Raw genomic sequence first — 20182 nt, 5'->3', positions numbered from 1 at the left:
CAGAGTTCCCCTTTCTCTCTGACCTTCAGAGGTTGATATCCATTTGTATCAGGAGTTGTATATGCTGCATGTAGACAAAGTACCATGTGGACACTGCTGTTTCACTGACCGAGCTGTGCAAAACACCACATGGTCAGCATCTGGAGTGTCTTGAGTTTGGTTTTTTTTTTTTCTTCCATCTTGGAAGTGCTGCTGGATTTACTCACACGCTCAATTCTCTAAACCCAATGGAAACGATAGTACATGATGCTCCTCTCATTTACACACAAGGAAATGGGAGAGCCATAGGTTAATTACTTGCTTAAAAAATGACACAGCTGATTAGTAAAGGAACAAGAACAAACCATTTTAATTTGAGACTAACAAAACAGAAACATTATTATTGTTATTATTATTAATTATACATTTATTTGTGCCCTCCCTTGTTTCTGAAAGGATTCCAGGGTAGGAATGTACATAATAATCTTGAAAGTAGAGAGCGATCATACGAAAGGAGTGGGTGCGTGCAGGTATCCCTTCCTTCAGTCGTGGTACAGTCCACCATATTTCAGCTACTGCTATTCCTTTACTAAACCGTAAGGGGATGAAATGTCAGTTGGGTCCAGCTAGTAGGTACCAGTGCATTAGCCCATCAGATACACTTCTTCCATCTTCCTTAACAGACACTGAACATAGATGGCTGTGATGGCACACCTCTATAATATTAGCACTTGGGAGGCTGAGGCAGGAGGATTGAGAGTTTGAGGCCAGCCTGGGCTGAACTACATAGTGAGCTCAAAGCCAACCTGAGCTACATAACAAGACTCCATCTCCAAGAGGGGGTCGCAGGGAAAGAAAGGAGAAAGGACAGAGGCTGCAGCTCAGTTACAGAGTGATTGCCTAGCATATTCAAGGCCCTGGGTTTGACTTCTAGAACTGAATATATTCTTTTTTTGTTTTGTTTTTTTAATATTTTATCTATTTATTTTTATTTTTTATGTATATGAACGTATTGCCTGCATGTAGTGCACTCATGTTGTGCAGTGCTTGTGGAGATCAGAAGAAGGCATCAGATCCTCTGGAACTGGAGTTATGGATGGGACAGTCGTTAGCTACCACAGGGGTGCTAGGAGGAATTGAACCCCGGGTTCTCTGTAAGAGCAGTCAGTGCTCTTAACTGCTGAGCTGCCTCTCCAGCCTGTTTTGTTTTTTAAGACAGACTTTCTATAAAACATTCCTTTTTAAATTTTTTTTGACTTATTCATTTTTATTTTATGTTTATTTTATTTTATATTCATTTTATTTTATGTGTTATGCCTGCATGTATGTAAGTACACCTGTGTCATGCAGTGCCCAAAGAGGACAGAAGAGGGCATTAGATCCCCTGGAACTGGAGTTACAGATGGTAGTCAGTTGCTATGTGGGTGCTGGGATTCAAACCCAAGTCCTCTGTAAGAGCAGCCAGTGCTCTTAACCACTAAGCCATCTCTCTATCCCCCATAAAACATTCTTGCATGGAGTTAGATAATGCAGCAGACCATCCCTCTAGTAGGTCAGATGCACCTTGTGATCTATCTTGAGGAGAGGAAGGATGACAGGAGGCCCCACCATCCCCCACTATCTTCCTGTTTCTTCTCTAAGTCGTTGAAGACAAGAGAAACAACGACTTCAGGAGAGCAAATGGATGACACGAGAGAGGCTGACTGACTGCTGGCATGAGCTCTGCATGGTCCAGGGTCCACCTGGCTTTCAGCTTTTGGGTCTTGAAGCTATGCATCCTTACTCTGAGAGAAGGATCTGTGCTAGCCCCAGTACTCAGATTGATGTGCATACTAGAAGAAAGCCATTATATTAGTTTTGTAGAAGGGATGGGTCTTTGTGAAGTGTTCTTCTAAAGGAGTTACAGTTCTATCATCCCAAGTGATCTCTTCAAGGACACTGAATTAGTTTCTGACTACCGAGTTGAGGGAAAAGCCAAAGAGATAATGACTAGAGATATTTGAGGAGTCACAGGTCTAACCCTTGATGAGCCAGCCCCTTGGTAGACACCCCCATCCACCACTGTGCTCAGAGCACCAGCGCCTATCACTTCACTTCTGAATAGCACTTACCCAGGTCTCCTTGACTCCTTACCCCCTTTTCTAGACTCTGTAAGCACTGCCTTAGCACCAGTAGGTGCTAGGAGTTAGCAGCAGAGCCTTCAGTGTTCCTTGGCCCCTTCCTATCCTATGGAACCCCCTCTTACCCTAACCATTGTGAGCAGTATCCAGAGCTTGAGCCATAGGCAGCTCTTGCTGTCATCATTCCCTGATGATCTTGGTGCTTTAACACATAGTGGGTTGTCTGTCTCTACACTGCGGGCTCCCACCTCCAGCCCTGTGTCCTAACCAACAGAGTGTTTGGCAGTCACACCAGGCTATTTTATCATGATACCAGGCACTGCCTGGAACTTGTTGGATTCTCCTGTCAACATGATGCAGGTGGAGTGGTTACCCCCACTTTTGGGAAACTGAGACACAGTGGCAAGGTAACCTGCGTTACTGGGACAAACACACTCACTAGCTCCTTCTAGCTGGAGTTTTATTGCTGCCTCGTTTACCTTTTTACTTTTTCAAGTCTGAAAGTCAGTTGAGATCCTGGGTGAATCAGAATGGGTGACTTGCCCATCTGGGCTTTAGAATAGGAAATGGAAGGAAGAATTAATTGTTGATGGTAAGAGCAATGAGCTTTGACTTAAGGCCAGAATTGTGGAAGGTGGCCTGTGTTTTCTGCGTGGGGCAGGACCGATGGTGGCTGGTGACTGATGTGCTCCCTCTATTCCCTACAGTGCTGGCTGATGCCCTCGAAGTGGGTCCCAACTCTCGGTCTCCTCCAAGCCTGAGCCTGCGCGAGGGGGAGCCCTTTGAGCTGCGATGTACCGCATCTACCATGTCACCACTGCACACTCACCTGGCACTGCTCTGGGAGCTGCACCGTGGCCCCGTGCACCGCAGCATCCTCACCCTCACCCATGAGGGCAGGTTCCATCCTGGTCCAGGCTATGAGCAGCGGTACCACAGCGGGGATGTACTCCTGGACACCGTGGGCAGTGATGCCTACCGTCTTTCTGTGTCCCGAGCCCTGTCCGCAGACCAGGGCTCCTACAGGTGTGTGGTCAGTGAGTGGATCGAAGAGCAGGGCAGCTGGCAAGAAATCCAAGAAAAAGCTGTGGAAGTAGCCACTGTGGTGATCCAGCCAACAGGTGAGCTTTCAGAAATGTTACACTGATTAGAACAAGTAAAGATGCAAAGTACCAGGCCAGAGGCCCCGGCCTTTCAGAAAAGAGCTATTTCTGCCTCTCCTATGAAGCCTCTCTTTATTGGTGAAGGGAGCAGGGTGGTGTTGGTAGCTTTGTTGGGGAATGGCGCCTCTGTTTTGAGCTGTACACAAGGGTTTTACATTCCTGCTGTATATTCCAAACTTGGGCCTATGGGAAGTGGTGCCTCACGCTGCACAGGAAGGATTTTCTGTGACTGTCCTTCTCATAGTGAGGACCCACCTGGTGTTCCCTGGGGGCGCGGGGCAGATCTGCCTACACCTGTTGCCTTAGCTTTTTCCTGTTTGCTGTTTCCTGAGTCCTTAGGTCTGCTTCTGCCCATGGCTGGTGGGGAGTAGATCTGGCTGACCCCAAACCTCTTGCCTAATCTGCATCCTTTTGGACCTCCTTTCCTACCCCCTTGTGCCATCCCCTGCAAAGGGATGGGCTTCTTGCTTCCTGTGTCATGTATATTCCAGAAAGTTCAGCCCCAAAGGGTCCATACAGAAAGCTCTTTGTCCTATAATGTATAAATCTGCCTTTTTAAAAAACCTCTCACTCCCACTACAGAAGCAATTAAAAAAATCAAAAAGGCACCTCAGGAAACACATAAAACAGAGAGGAGAGAGAAAAAAGAGAAACACTCTCACTGTTCCACAAACATTGGTGGGGAACCTGTGTGCTTAATTCTGTGCTGGGCTGCCGTCAGACATGCTGCAGACTCAGTCCTAGGCCATGTAGAGCTTGCAGCTTCTTGGGGAAGGTGGGGACAGAGTACAGAGACCATTGCAGGGCACTATCACTGCTGGGGACTGCCCAGTGTGCTTGGTTTTCTAGGAGCCTAACATCTCAGGTCAAGTAGCGACTGCTGCCTCCTGTTTTTAATCAGGAAAGGCCTTGGCTGGACTCTGAGCAGAAATGTGAGTGTGTGGCCTCTCTGTTGAGCTATAAGGGAAAGCAGGAAGGGATGTGCAGAGAACAAGTTGCGGTGTCCTGGGCAGCAGCATTTATGTGCGTGTGGAGGTGGGTGTGAAAAGCAAGACTGAGCTTCCCTCTTTGAATGGCTTGTGACAGCTGCCGAGAGGAGTGGCCTGTCATGGTCAGCCTTGGTTCCACTGGCTACAGAAATGGCTTTCCAGAATGACTAAGGTCACCTTCTTTAGCAGAAGTGATTGTCTAGAATCTGCCCTAGGAAGCCTCTAGCTATTTGTCTTGCATCAGACTATTTTAATGAGGCAGGCAGGGCAAGGTAAGAGTTTCAACTTAGCAGCACGTTAACTATTTTATGCTGGGATTTCTACTGTAAAGATGTTTTTTTGTTTGTTTGTTTCAAACACATCATGAACCCCACAGCATCTAGTTATAAGATTGGAACTCTGAAACTATCAGACAGTTTATAACATCTAGCTCTAACCTGAGACTGAGGGTTCCCAATCCTTTCTGGTTCTGAGGGTTGAATCCAGGGCTCCACATTTGCCAGGCAAGTTCTTTACTGCTGACCCATGTTGCCCTTTTTTGCATGATCTTTTTTTTTCTTGGTTTTTTTGAGATAGGGTCTCCCTGTAGCCCCAGCAGGCCTAGAGCTCACTAAGTAGACCAGGCTGACCATGGCCTACCTACATTGCCCTTTTTATTTTGAGATAGCACCTTGCTAAGCCCCCTCAGCTGGTCTCAAACTTGTGATCCTCCTGCCTCGGTTTTGGGATAGCTAGAATTACAGGCCCACACAACAATAGTCAGCTTCATGATTTTTTGTGTGTGTATGAGCCTCTTTGACAGTCTTTTAAAGCCCATAAGTCCTTCCTTAAAATGAACATGTCTTAATTTATAAAACACAATACACAAGGTGACAGAGGGAAAGAATTAATTAAAGTAGTTATCAAAATATTTTTAAGACACTTTTGTTTTATACTAATATTATGCTTCTTTTTAACATGTGGATAATAAGACATATTGACATGCCTAACAACTTATAATTTCTAGAGAACAGTGAATGTAAATGATGTTTCAGCTATCTAACTACTGCAAAGTGATGTGAAAAGATCTGTGATTTCAATTAGGGATCAGGCCCTGGGCACAGGCGTACTATACTGGTTGCTTACATTCACAAAGGAAAGAGATGCTACATATCAGGGAAGGTTAATGAAAATAAAAATGAATAAAAATTTCCCATACACATTCACAGATCTATAAATTCTCTGCAGACTGCAGATTAAGAACCACCAATGCTTAAGGGATGGTCTTTTGCCTCTTTGTACACCTGCACTATCCACTGGTGCTTGCTCATGTTCCCTGACCTCAGTGATGTTGCAAATGGCACAGAGCCACTTAGATAGGAAAGCTGTGTTAGCCTATGTGGTAGGTCCCCCTGATCCTAGGAGTGGTCTAGGGGTGCAAATCTTAACATCCGGTTTATGGACTCAGTTATATTCTACTGGAGACAGTCTGAACCATTGACGGTTTTGCCTAAATCCTCTCTTACATTCTGTATTCTTGGAATTGGTCCCCCGTCCCCCCTTTCCCCATCCCCTTCAACCCAATCCATCTCATCTCCCATTGCCTGACCTCCAAGTCAGAATGTATGTGACCCATGGTCAGTGATATGATATTTAGCCACTTTCACTGAGAAAATGACACTACATGGTCGAAAAGACATTCCTGCCAATATTCCTGGAGCCCAAGAATGCGTTTCTTGATCTGTACAGCCCACAGGTATTTGTAGGACTGTTTCTTCACTGACCAAGGTCCCCTCCAGAGTCATTTTTACCTGTAGTAGCTGGCAGCTTAGCAGCACTAGCTCCAGCAGATTTCAACTTCTCTGACCATATGTGTGGAATGGTTCAAGCTGCAGAACCTGGCTCAGAGCAGCCAGCTCCTTGAGTCCTTTTAAAAGATATCTTCACATTACTTTTGGCCTCATTAAAAGGATGAGGGAAGAGGATGAATTTGGAGCATGGTGGGTGGAAAGACAAACTAAACTTTCAAATTCCTTTTTCTCATACTATGCCTGCCTCATTTTCTGTCGCATGTCTGGATGGATGTTTGAGTGTGGCTTGAAATATTGTCAGGATTTGGAAATATTCACGTGGAAGCAATATGCGTAAAAGGACATAGGCTCTGGGGCTGGGTCTTTTCTGAACAGGACACCAGCCTTTGTCCTTAAGCTTCTGGAGGACAACTGTGAATTCTGAATGACTTTCTAGAAGGCAGAGTCTGTGCCTCACTTAAATCCCCTGAGAGAGCTTTGCTGCTGTTTATCATCTAAGCCATTGTTCCCAGAATGTATCACAACTTGAATGTTTTTTCCACTCTGATTACAGATGTTCAACATCTTCCTAAATATCCCCTGAATAGAGTAAAATATTTCCATGTAAAAAGCTTTGACAAAGGAATCGTGAAATGAGATCTGCCTTGAGTTTGTGACACCAAATACTTCAAGACTTCATCTGAATGTAGCCTACTGTTAATTATCCACAACCATGGGAGGACAGCAGCACGGAGAATGCTGAACTCATTGGGTCTGGGCTTTAGAGTGTCTCATAGCTGAGCGTGGGTAAAAAATGATACTCTCTGCACAGCACCTTGAAGGATTGACTCATGAGGATTGTAGGGTACCACTTTCCCCCTCACCTGAGGAGTCTTCACCTTTTCTTCTCCCCTCTTTGAGGAGCTGGTGTTGAACCTAGGGCCTCATTCATGCCCAGCCAAGGATCTTCACTTCAGTCTAGAAGACCGCTTAATTTTCACTCCTGGCCTTCCATTCCCCAGCCCCAACTAGACACTCTGTATCTAGCAGAACTAAGTTGTCTTTTTAAAAAAATAAAATAAAACCACCTAAGTTGTATTGTGCACATGGAAAACAATAGTTTTACTTGCATGCTATGCAGTGGACAACATCTTAAACAAAAGCGCTCTTGACAGTTAAGAACTGAGTTCCTGGGACTAGAGAGTTGGCTCAGTGGTTAAGAGCACTGACTGCTCTTGTAGATGCCTCAGGTTCAGTTCCCAGCACCCACATGGTGGCTAACAACTGTTCATAACTCCAGTTCCAGGGGATCCAACTCCCTCTTCTGACCTCTGTGGGCACTGCATGGCAAGTGCTGTGCTTTTATACATACAGGCAAAACATTTATACACATAAAATAACAGTAAGTAAATAAAATTCTTAAAAAAAAACCAAAAAACAAAAAAACTGAGTTCCTGTAGGTGGGCAGTCTCAATTCAAATCCCAGCTCTGAGCCACACATGGTGGCTCACATCTTTAATCCCAGCACCTAGAAGGCAGAGGCGTATGGATCTCTGTGAGATCAAGGCCAGGCAGGTCTACAGAGCAAGTTCTAGCCCAGTCAAAGCTACATAGTAAGACCCTGTCTCAAAAAATGAAAACGAACTGTCAAATCCCAGCTCTACAATATATATATTAATTAGCTCAGTAACTTGAGGCAAATGACTTATCTGTGCTTCAGGCTCGTTATGGTAAAATTACCATACTAGTGCTCACCTGCGGGATTACTGTGACGACTAACTTATAAAGCACTCAGAACAGCGTATGGCATATAGAAACTACATGTAAGTGTTTGCTGCTCTTCGTTTCTTCTCATCTCCAAAAACAATCTAATGTGTGTCATGAATTTATTCATTAACTGTTCCTTAAGCACTTTCAACTGCACAAAGCCTTCTAATTTTAATGGCATAAATCAGAACTGAAAAGGAGGTGATCCAGTGGGAGATGAGGAGGAGGGAGGTGGAAGGGCAAACGTCATTCAGATCACTAAATGGACTTGTTTTGCATTTCCCAGCTCTGCAATTAGTTGTACCTAGGACAGTGTCCGTGGCTGAAGGAAAAGACCTGGACCTGTCCTGCAATATCACAACCGACCGCGTAGACGATGTCCGGCCTGAGGTGACGTGGTACTTCAAAAGGACACCTGATACCACCTTGCTTGCCTCCCACATGTTGGCTCGACTGGACCGTGATTCTCTGATGCACAGCTCACCACACGTTGCTCTCAGTCACGTGGATACCCGCTCCTACCATCTGCTGGTGCGAGATGTTAGCAAAGAAAACTCTGGCTATTACCTGTGCCTTGTGGCCCTCTGGGCTCCTGGACACAATAGGAGCTGGTACAAGGTAGCAGAGGCCTTATCTCCCCTATCTGGCGTGAGCGTGACCTGGCTCGGTGAGTGGCGTGGAGAGTGACTTTTGGCCTCTCAGCTTAATAATTCCTGTGTACTCATCAGGCATGTAGTGCTTGGAGTTCTGCCTCATTTAGACATTTGTGTCAGACAAGTGTCCTTGAACTCCCCAGCTCCCAGGCTGAAGGAAAGCACAATTGGCTGAAACACAGTCTGTCCGGCAGGGAAAGCATAGGTGATGTTTGTCCCAGTGCCCTTGCCTGAGGATGTGGTTTCCTTTGTTGAGATCTGTCTGCCTGTGAGAATTGAGCTGAATGGCTCTCCACAGTGGTTCTTTGTAGATGGGAGAGGCGGCTGCTCTCTGCTTCTTCCTAGATTCTGGACACTAATGTCCTGAACACATGCTTGCAGAATCCCAACATGAAAGAGCATTCACCTCCTCCAGCTGGTGAGGGTGTTTCTCCCCCACTGCCCTAGAACCTCACATAGTTTTCTTTGCACATATGATTTACAGTAGGGGCCATCTGCCTCCTCAGGGCCCCAGTCTGCACGCTGCTCCCTTGCTGGAGAGGCAGAGGTGTCACCCCACATTTTATATATAGCAGCTTGTCATATGTGGGCAGATCACTGGAGTGTCCTCACTTTGTCATTCCATTTGTCATGTTTGTGACATGTGTGCTCCCTGGCAGGTCCTCACTTTATCACATATGTGATCACTGGAGAGTCCTCCCCATATCATGATGCCAGGGACCTCACACATGACAAGGTGAGGACATCTCAAGGATTACATGCGTGATAAAGTGAAGATGTGCCAGGGATCACACATGTGATAAGACAAGGACATGCCAGGGATTACATGCATGATAAAACAAGGACATGCCAGGTGTCAGATGCATGATATGGGGAGGACTCTCCAGTGATCACATACCTGACAAAGTTAGGACATACCACGGATCACAAATATGACAAAATAAGGACATGCTGGTGAGCACACACATGATGAAGTGAGAACACACTAGGGGTCACAATGCATGACAAGGTGAGGCTACACTAGATCACACATGTGACAAGGTGAGAATATGCAAGGGATATAAGGATATACATGATCCTGATCATATTTGTGATCCCTGGTGTGTCCTAATTTTATGTATGTGATCACTGGAGAGTTCTCACCTTGTGTGTGTAATCCCTGACATATCCTTCTTTTATCATGTATGTAATCCCTGGCACGCCCTTGTCTTATCATGTGTGTGATCCTTGGCATGTCTTCACTTTATCATGTATGCCATCCCTGAGATGTCCTCACCTTGTCATGTGTGAGGTTTCTGGCATGTCCTCACTTTAATCATGTTTATGACCCTAGTGTGTCCTCACTTTATCATGTGTGTGCTCCCTGATGTATCTTCACCTTGTCAGGTACGTGATCCCTGGCGTGTCCTCACTTTATATGTGTGTGATCCTTGGTGTGTTGTCACTTTGTCATGTATGAGATCCCTGGCATGTCCTCACTTTACCATGTGTGTGCTCCCTGGTGTGTCCTCATGTTGTCATTTATGCAATTTCTGGCATGTCCTCACTTTATCATGTGTGTGCTCCTGGTGTAGTCTCTCCTTGTAGTGTATGTGATCCCTGACATGTTCTTACTTTAGATGTATGTATGGCCCTAGTGTGTCTTCATTTTATTGTGTGTGTGCTCCTGGTATGTACTCAACTTGTCAGGTACGTGATCCCTGGCGTGTCCTCACTTTATATGTGTGTGATCCTTGGTGTATTGTAACCTTGTCATGTATGAGATCCCTGGCATGTCCTCACTTTATCATGTATGTGCTCCTGGTATAGTCTCTCCTTGTCATGTATGTGATCCCTGGTGTGTCCTCACTGTATATATGTGTGATCCTTGGTGTAGTCTCTCTTTGTCATACATGTGACTGCTGGAGCTGGCCTGACCCCTGCTTTTATGGTGCCCATTTTTCCCATCTCTTTTCCTCTGTGTTTGCCCACTGGGCAGAGGCAGAATGTGTAGCTCCTCCTAATGTTCATTAGTGGCTCATAAAAACAAGTCCATTTAGGAGGGCAGAGCCAGTAGGGTGTGGCTGGGTTCCTACCTGCATCATTACCCCAGAGGGTCAGGCCTACCCATGAGACAGGCCTGTGGTTAGGCTCTTACCTGTATTCAACTTTATTTCTCTACTGTCCTGTGAGTGCTTTGGGCCTTGGTGAAGACATTTGGTTTCGATTTGATTAATAGGGTAGAACATCCTTAAAGGCCAGGAAATGACTTCTTCCTTTGATGTTCAATCTCCTGCATGTCTTTAGCTCACTTGTAGCTCTTCTCTTTCATGGCAGTCCTCTGCTGGCTCAGGGGTGAGCTCGCTGTCCGTCTTTCCTATTAAGCCTTCTTTGGCAAAGATGAGGACTTGGCAAGTGGGAGCAGAGGGGGCGGGAAGAGTCACAGGAGAGTGAGCAGTAGGGACAGTCCAATGGGCCTGAGACTAGGCAGGGTGCTAGTCAGCAGAGTGGCACTTTGATATCTGAAAAGCAAAGGAGTGGGTTTATCTGGAGAGCTTTCATTCCTGCTGTTAGAAGCCTGTGCAGGAGACATACTGTGAAGTCCAGAGCTGAGACAATGTTGGCCCAGCTAGGACTCTCCTTAGCAACCTTCAAAATAAAACATGTTGTCAGCACCAAGAACAGTTTTCATCTCCGGAGCTGAATCTGTCTCAGAGCTCTGATCCTACTGCATTGTGTAGTGCTGTCAAATCCCCACCCTGGCTGTCTCCCCTCCTCCACTCCAACTTCTAAATCCCAGCTTGAGGATTATTTTGAAAGTGATGCCTGCACTCCAATTGAGGGCTTCTTTGAAGTCCTGGTATACTGATCCCACATCCCCTGGGGGAAGCACAGGCACTGTCAGACATCATGGGTGAGCTCTGGGAAGCAATGTGCTTTGTAACTGGAAGGGATTTGTTGGTGACTGTGTTCTCCAGAGAGTCAGGAGAAATAAAGAGGCTAAACTGTGGCAAAGACTATTATTCTAAGGATCCTGTCACTTGTTTTCCTGTAGCGTGTCAGCACCATTGTCAGTGTCATCAGTGCACGTCTGCAGTATATATAGAACCCACACTTTCCCAGTGCTTAGACTAGGCACTCAATCAGTATTAGACTGAGTGGGCAAGTAAGCTATCCCCAGCACATAGATAAGGTAAAACCCAGACATAGGGAAACCAGAATTGTAAGCAGACATGTCCACGACTTAGAATACGCAGACCTTGCACATGAGTGTACTCACCAGGAGTATAAACAGCATAAAAAACAGCTGCATTCTTCTCTCTTCCTTTTGTCTCCACCCCCTTCCCTGTGCCCATGACTCATACTTTGCAGCTGCTTGGACACTTATCAGGCCCGACTACAGCATCAGGCCTTTAATCAGAACCTGCAGATTGCATTCTCTGCCCAGAAACCAAGGCAATTGGACTGACCCTAAATGCTGTCTCTAGAATTGTAACCTGTGCATTCCATCAGATACAACATGGAGTCTGTGTGGGCTAGTAGAGATGTGACCAAAAAAAGCCAGGAAGACAGGTAGCCCGCCAAGTACATAGGCCATCTCAGGTTGTATGACTATGGAATGTTGACACAGAAGCATGCCGGGGAAAGCCACGTCCCTATGCAGAGATGACACAAAACTCAGTTTTGCGCTTGGCATATTGTAATAATTATCATTTATTGAGCACTTGCTGTGTGTCGCACACTAGAGCAAGAACCTTATATGCATTAAATATTTAATCTTCTGTGAGCCAGGTACTACATGCATATCCTCATCTAAAAACTTTTATTTTACTTATGATTTTGAGGGTCAGGAATTAGGGAAGAACCCAGTGCTATTCATCTCTAGTTGAGACATCTAGCTGTCCCTCATGTACATGGTGGCAGCTTGGAGTGTCGAGTTTTTCTTGTCAATATGCCATGAGTCTCAGGCTTCTCACAGTATCGTAAGAGGGACAATTTCTTACATTGTAACTGCCTTCCAAGAGTTAGGACACTGCTAGACCGATTCAAAGGCATGCCTGATAACAGACATTACCACTTTTACTTTTTCCTACTGCTCAGAACAGTTTGGGGTTCGCCCAAGTGTGGAAGAAGAGACCTCTTTATTTTATTCTGATTTTTATGTGTATGAGTGTTTTGCCTGCGTGTATGTAAGTGCACCATGTGTGTGCAATGCCCAGGAGACCAGAAGAGGGCTTGGATCCCTGGGTATCTGGAGTTATGGATGATTATTAGCTGCCATGTGGGTGCAGGGAACCTAACTGGGTCATCTCTCAAGAGTAGCCAGTGCTTTTAACTGCTGAGGCATCTCTCCAGCTCTATAGAGACCCTCATGGCAGAAGGACAGGTCAGATGGCCATCTTTGGACAGTGGAATATACCCCCCAAGTGGTTGGTCCTTGTTTCTTGTTTGGGATGGCTTGTAGTTATGACCTGAATTGAGTTACTCCTAAGCACTGTCATCTTATATAGGAACATCTTTGGCTTTGGGAATCAGTTTCACTCCTGAGGTGCACTGAGCTGTTCCTTTTCTTATCTGTGGGGCTGGGGCCCTGGAATGAAAAGGCAGGTTGGAGCTAATTGGGGTCTTCTGGAACATTTATAACAGGATGGGAGGATCAGGATGATTTTTTTTAAAGATGAGAAAAAGGTCTTTTACTGGGATTTATGTCTTACTTTGAAGGAAAAAAATGGGAGTTGGTTTGCAAAATGAAGCACAAAGCAGCGGACGTAAAAATACAATCAAGATCAAAAGAGCTAAAAAGAATCTCAGAATAGATATTGCAAGGTAATTGGGATGAATTAGTTACTGCATTTGAGCACTGAATTTGCCTGTGAAGTTTTGAAGTCAAGACAAAAAAGATGTGATTATACAGATCTCCTCTGAGGAAAGAAAACATAAACTCTTTCAGAGAAGCAAACTTTTTCTTGGCACTGAATTTATCCCTCGCTTTTTCATTTTAGGGGCAGCGGATAATTTAATGGACAGTGCTTTCAACTGTTCTTTTATCAAAGGCCCTCATGATTGTTCAGATGGATGTTTCTTATATCCACCCTTTCTGATGGCTGAGGGCATGAATCTTAAGTATGTGAAGGAGTTTCCCTCCTAAGAAGTTGAATTACTTTAGGGAACAAATGTTGCTTTGTGTTGATCTAATTTAGTATATGGCTAAAACTTAGAGAACTGAGCAGAACGCCTAGTTAATCTGCACATTAAGCCATCTCTCTCTGCTATCGGATGTCTTAAATGAGCCTTTGGCAAGAGTTGGATACTAATCAGTTTATGGTTGAGCTCTCTGCCCCAAGTACCAGACTTCTGTGGTGTTAATTGGAGAAGGTTCCATGGGCTTTGGATGGAAGAATGGGAGGAGGCAGAGCTGAACTCTGCTGTTAAGGCTTAAGAACCTGATTTGCATGCCTCCCCACTGGAGGACCATCCCCTCCTCCAGCAGTGTGCCAGCAAGGAAGGTAATTATTTTTCTTTAAAAGGAGCTGTTAATCTGTTAAGTACTTAGTAGAAACTTCAGAGTTCTGTGTCATCTATAGGAGATCTTATTTAGATCTGTGGAGGTTTTAGGATAGCCATTGCCAGCTATCTGTCCAGGATTATTCCTGAATCCAGAAGAGTGAGTGACCCAGCATTAAGTCAAGGACAGCTTTGTAGACTCCTGCTAGATGTGCTAATGGATATTTCTAGACTTTGTTTTTCTTGGTTTAATAAGATAATGCATTATTCTATACCTGGCATTTAAATACTTGGTACATTTCTTGGTGGTGGTAATGATAATTTATTGCTGTTGAAGGGTCTTCTCTACCAGGTTAACCAGTCAGGACATGGGACTATATATCAGGGCACTGAGGAGTCCACATGGAGGGACCAGGAATGTGTGTATCCTAGAAGTAGCACTCCCAAGAGGGGCTGGGGCAAGGGCTAAGCTGACCACATCCAGCCCTTACCTGCCCTGCTGCCAAATCTGGATATTTATTTTCCCTCTCTGAGAAGAGTAAATGAAAAAGATGAGAGAGTTGTCATGAAGATTGCTTTGGATGTGGGCATAGGTGTTTCATATGAACAATGATATTTTTATTGCTCTGAAATGTCTAATGCTGAGTTCAATCTTGATATTTCTAAGCCCATGTAGATTTTCCCACCATAGGACCTTATTAATAGCCACTTCCATTTAAACATTAGTAGTTAATGTATAAAATTTAGGGAACTGTGAAAACTCTTTGATAGTTGATCATATGCTCAACTGCCTCTGAAGTACTTGCCAGTTCAAGGTAGTCAAACCAAGCATCCTCCAGTTTTCTTTAACTCATGCAATTTACTCCTCTAATTAGGAGGTACAAAGTACCAAGGTGACAGTTGGAGAAGAGGGCTTAGAAAATGCCTCTGTGGTACACAGTGGGGGCCAGAGCATCGCTCTCTTGTTTGCTGGGAGATTGCAGGCTCTGAGAAAAACTTGTCCCAGGGGTGGAAGGAACTTGTCCAGTTACACTGTAGTGGAAGCCAGGCCATGAAGTCAAAGTCTTCCTCTACAATTCTGCTCTCACACTAGGCAAGTCCGTAGGGTTCTAACTGAACTCCTCTGAGCTTCAGTTTTGCTTTTCTTGTTTGTCATTTGAAATATATATGGAAATAGTATTAATCTCATAAAGTTGTTAGGCCTATTAAGCAAAAATCCAAGGAAAGTTTGGAGCATGGTGCCTGGCATTTAGAAAGCCCTCAATACATGTCAGTTGCCATTATGATTGTAGAGTAGAGATATACACCTTCCTTATAGAATTGTCAGAGTAAAGGAAGGACATCTGTGTGCTTTACTGGCACAGTGTCGCAAGAGGGGACAGTTCCTGTAAACAATAGGCACAAAATATTTGAGTTTACAAATTAGTGATTCTCAAAGCTTATAGTTGTTTTGGAAAGTTGAGACAAAGGAGTTTAATGATCTCTGCCTTCTGGGAGTCTGAAGCTTTGGAGATGGTCTGTATATGAGCAGACACCGACCTGGTACTTGGATTAGTGAGCAGGTTCCTCCTTCTCAGATACTAGTGCCATCATGCTTAGACTGGCTCCATGTTCTGTAAAAGAGCTGACAGTGTGGGTTGTTGTTTGTTTTTAACTTTTAAAAGCAAATTTACAAACATTCACAGTAGAAGAAATTATCACCATCTCAACTGTATCTTGTTCATCTAATTTCATCCCTCCTCCTTCCCCTGGAGAGACACACACACACACACACACACACACACACACACTTTTTTTTTTTAATCTGCAAGAGCATACTGCAGATGTCATACATTTTTGTTTTGTTTTGTGAGACAGGATTCTCCCTCTGTAGTCCAGTCTGGCCTTGAACTGGCCATCCACCTGCCTCTTCCAAGTGCTGGGATCACAGGCATGTGCTACCACACCCAGCCTTCAGATACCATTTTACCATTAAATACTTCAGGATGCATCTTAACTGATAAGCATTTTTCAAGCATAACCTCCCTTGCAGTCTTAGCTGGTTTCTTGATGAGATCAAGCAGAATACAGCAGTAATCAGTGCTGAAATACTCCTGCCCAAAATGAGCATTTTTATGCAAAATATTAAATTTAGTTCAATTCAGCCAGTATGCTAATATCTTTGATGTACAAGGCACTCATGCATAACATGTGCAGACGAATATGGTGGGTCGTCCTTGGCCTTGGGAAGAGTCCTCTAGATGGTCCATTAGATATAACATACAAATAACTGCAGTTTAAGACAGTGTTCAAGTAAAATCTTCAGAGAGTGAGGATCCTGGCATGTGGTAGGATCTCTTGGAATACTTTCTGAATGAGAAGTAGAGGTGTGATATGGTGAGTGAGTTCAAAGGAGGAATTTTGGGGGCTAGAGAGATGACTCAGAAATTAAGAGCACTGGCTATTCTTGCAGAGGATCCAGGTTAAATTTCCAGCACCCAAATGACAGCTAACAACCATCTATAACTCCAATCCTAGGGATCCATCACTCTCTTCTGACCTCTCTGTTAAGTGCACAACATGGGTGCACTTAACACACATGTGGACAATACGCTTATACACATAACATAAAAATAATAAAACATTTTTTTTAAAAAAAGGAGGAGTTCAGGGATGGAGAAATGGCTCAGTGGTTAAGAGCACTGACTGCTCTTGCAGAGGACCTGGGTTCGATTCCCAGCACCTACCTGGCAGCTACGAACTGTCCTTAACTCCAGTTCCAGGGGAATCGGAAGCCCTCTTCTGACCTCCGAGGCATTGCATCACACGGGTGCACTCACATACATGCAGGCAATACACTCATACATGTAAAGTAAAAATAATAAATAAAAATTAAAAAATACAAAAGGAGGAGTTCTGTATTGTGGGGTGAGGCTGAGCAAGAAGGCATTGCAGGAGGAATGTAAAGAAAGGCACACCCTCACCCAGCCATGTTTACAATTGTAACTCAACATGAAAGGACACCCTCTGCATGTGCACAAGACAGGAATGAAATAAGAACCTGCATTCTGACCCTTCCACTCTGATGTTGTGGGCACATCCTATCTTCTCTGGGAGTGTTAATCTAATGTTGACCCATCATCAGGCAGGTACACGATTCAAACAAACCTGTGTTTTGTCAGTTCACAAGCCAAAAACCCACTGTGTCTGTCTGTCTTTGCATGAAATCTAAGGCATTTTAGAGGGCCTAAGGTGAGCTTTAACAAGAGGAGACCAGTCACTGAAGTCCATGCAGAGATTTTCCCGTTCTTCCAGTGTGAGATTCTTATAACCAGATGTACATGTTCTGTGATCTCCTATCCCTTCTCCCTTCACAGCACTCAGATTCACAGGATGGAAACGGACTCATTTCAGGGTAGAGAATGGGATAAAGTAGGAGAATCTGTTCGGTTATTCCCTCAACAGCATGCTGAGTAGGTATCCCTGGTGCTGAGGCAGAGGGACTAACAAAGAATGGCAGAAAAATGGGGAGGAGTAGGGTGATGAGAGAATGGGGAGGAAGGCAGTACATGGGTATTCTAGTTTGCTTTCTGTTGCTGTAATGAACACCAGGACCAAAAGCAAATTGGGGAGGAAAGGATTTATTTCACCTACAGGTTGCAATCCATCATCAAAGGCAGAGGGTAGGAGCTGGAGGCAGAAACTACAGCAGAGACCATGGAGGAATGCTGCTTTCTGGCTTGCTCAGCTACCTGCCCACCTGCCTAAGGACGGTACTATGACAGTGCTCTGGACCGTCTACATCCATTAGCAATTAAGAAAATGTTCCACAGACATGCCCACAAGCTGGTCTGATGTGGCAGTTCTTCAGTTGAGGCTCCCTCTTCCCAGGAGATTCTAGGTTTGTGTCAAATTTACAGCTGAAGCTAACTATGACGTGGGATTTGGTTAGATTCAAATGCTAGTGGGCCTTGAGTGTAGTAGGCTGGAGAGTTCTGAACTCACAGGTGGGAGAGGGCCTTGAGTGTACTTTGGGGTGCCAGGGAGGGAAGGAGAGTAGGGAGCGGTCCATTAGTGGAGCGTCTCCCTGTGTTCCCCGATCTGACCACTAGTAGGTCAGCTGTATTTCTGCTCTCTACCATCTTTTCTTTAAATTCACTAATTAAAACTGTGTATTTGAGGTGTACTTCATGATGCTTTGTGTGTGTGTGTGTGTGTGTGTGTGTGTGTGTGTGTACATATGCACAGTGGAACGGCTAAATTAAGCAAATTAACATATCTGTTAACTGACATACCATTTTTTTGTGGTAAGAACATTAAAATCTATTCTCTTAGCAGTGCTTTGTTAACTATACTCAGTCTTATATGTATGTAGACTTTCTGGACTTATTCTTTGTCCCACAGAAGTTTTGCATCCTTTGACAGACGTCTGCCCTTCCCCTGCCCCAACCTCTAATAACCACCATTTTACTCTTTGCTGCCGTGAATCTGACCTTCTTGGATTCGACTTAGATGTGAGGTCATGAGACTTGTCTTTCCATGTCTGCCTTATTCTGATTAATATAGTCTCTTCCAGATTTATCTATGTTGTTGCTCATGACAGGATTTTCTCCTTTTTTTATGTTTTTAAAACTATACCTTTTATTTTTGCTGAAAATGTGTACCTTTAACCAATTGTCACAATATAGTCACAGTTGCGTATCCACCCCATTTTTCAAATTTTACCTTAATGTTGAAATGGGTGAGATGAGCAGAGTAAATGACAGCATGACTTTCTTTTGAACAGCACCATAAAAAATACACTGCAGTAGCAAATGCATCAGGAAAGGGAGGAAGGCTTCAGACCCAGTTGTTATAGGGTCCAACCACATGTGTGAGAGTATAAGGGGACACGGTGACAATGTTGTCATGGGTTAATGTTACTGTTTGACGAGAGGGAATTTGGTACAGTTCATTTACTCCTGCGGACAGTTTAGTATCTGCCTGGTCTTTCTGGTGTGAGGTCTTTATTTTCTTATTCTTAAATTCTCTGGCCTCATACTTAATCATATTCAGTTCAAAACCATGTTGGGGCTCATTCAGGTTTTTGTGCTGGTAGAATACAAGAGGTATGCGAGTAGACCAACAGTGATTAGGAACCAGCACAGCAGCAGTAGCATGAAGCTCTCTTGGCACACTCAATTAACACAGCCGTGAGTAAGTGCTATTGCCACACCACCAATATTAGGATCAAAGTAGACATGCTCACTGTCTGACCAATACTCATCAAATGTGGGCATATCATCCTCGTCAGAAGACAGGTCATCTGAGGGTTCTTCATCTGGTAGAGGTTCATCTATATCAGAGTGCTGCTCATCTTCCACCTGACAGGAGCCGAGTTCATGAGGAGAGGTGAGGAATGGGAGTTGCTGGTTTGGCTGATTAGAAGGTAGCTGCTCAGGTAGACTACTGAGGGTCCCAGAATAAATGAGGGAATCAGCTATGGGAAGAGACAAGGCGAGAAGAGCAGTGACTTCACCAGGCGGTGCAATTCCAGAGCATTCCCCAGAAGCTGTATCAGCACCACTGTGTGCTCCAGAAGACATTGTGTAGTGGAGAACGCTACTTTTTTTCTGAAAACCTGGATGGGGCTGTTTGATTGTACATACACATAGCTGTTTTCATGGAGGAAGCCTCCAGGGGCCAGAAGACTAGAGATAGGTTTTTTTCATTCACTGGTTGAGGAATAGATGGGGCTGATGAATAGCTTTTAGTGGCGTCTGAACCTGGGGGTGGCATCGAGGAGGCCTTACTGCTGGTAGTAGATGGCAAGTTTCTCTTCCCCCTGCTTGGGACTAGGTAGGTATTCTTCAGAGTACATCGACAAACTGCATCCCTGAAACATGTCTTCCTCTTGAGGTAAGGCTTGAGGATGTGGATTGCCCCAGATTTGATCTTGGCCTCCATCCCTTCTCAAGAGCCAAATTCCTTGATGTCTGAAAGCCTGTATAGCAGGAGGATGTGGAGCTGCTCATTTTCAGGAATCAACCAAATGTGCAGTTATCTTCTCAAGTCAAAGTACAAACCACGTTTTTTCCATTGTTCATGTTGTGAGTGTCCCTGTGAGGATAGGCACAGAAGTCCAAACAGGCAGTGACCACAGAGAAGGGACAGCCTTCTTTAGTATCAAGGCAACATTCTCAGGCAACATGTTCATATTCCACCTGATTTTGGTAAGCAACTGGAGCCAACTGCTTATGAATTGGTGCTAATTCTATAGTTAAACTCTGTAAATTCTCT

The 20182-nt window shown here is 44.5% G+C and overlaps 1 protein-coding gene across 1 annotated transcript in view; it reads left to right on the top strand.

Moving 5' to 3' along the window:
* The window catches only part of Ptgfrn (prostaglandin F2 receptor inhibitor), a 52618-nt gene that overhangs the window by 3953 nt on the left and 28483 nt on the right, over positions 1 to 20182 (top strand). Inside the window, exons 4-5 of the mRNA XM_017798067.1 lie at positions 2807 to 3220; positions 8074 to 8454. Of these exons, the coding sequence (XP_017653556.1) occupies positions 2807 to 3220; positions 8074 to 8454 (795 nt within the window). The remainder of the gene's footprint in view (positions 1 to 2806; positions 3221 to 8073; positions 8455 to 20182) is intronic.

The sequence above is a fragment of the Nannospalax galili genome, unplaced genomic scaffold, assembly GCF_000622305.1.
Source record: "Nannospalax galili isolate Female #2095 unplaced genomic scaffold, S.galili_v1.0 scaffold1951, whole genome shotgun sequence".
Taxonomy (NCBI): domain Eukaryota; kingdom Metazoa; phylum Chordata; class Mammalia; order Rodentia; family Spalacidae; genus Nannospalax; species Nannospalax galili.
Note: the sequence above shows the minus strand (reverse complement) of the source record. Positions and strands in the feature narration are given on the sequence as shown.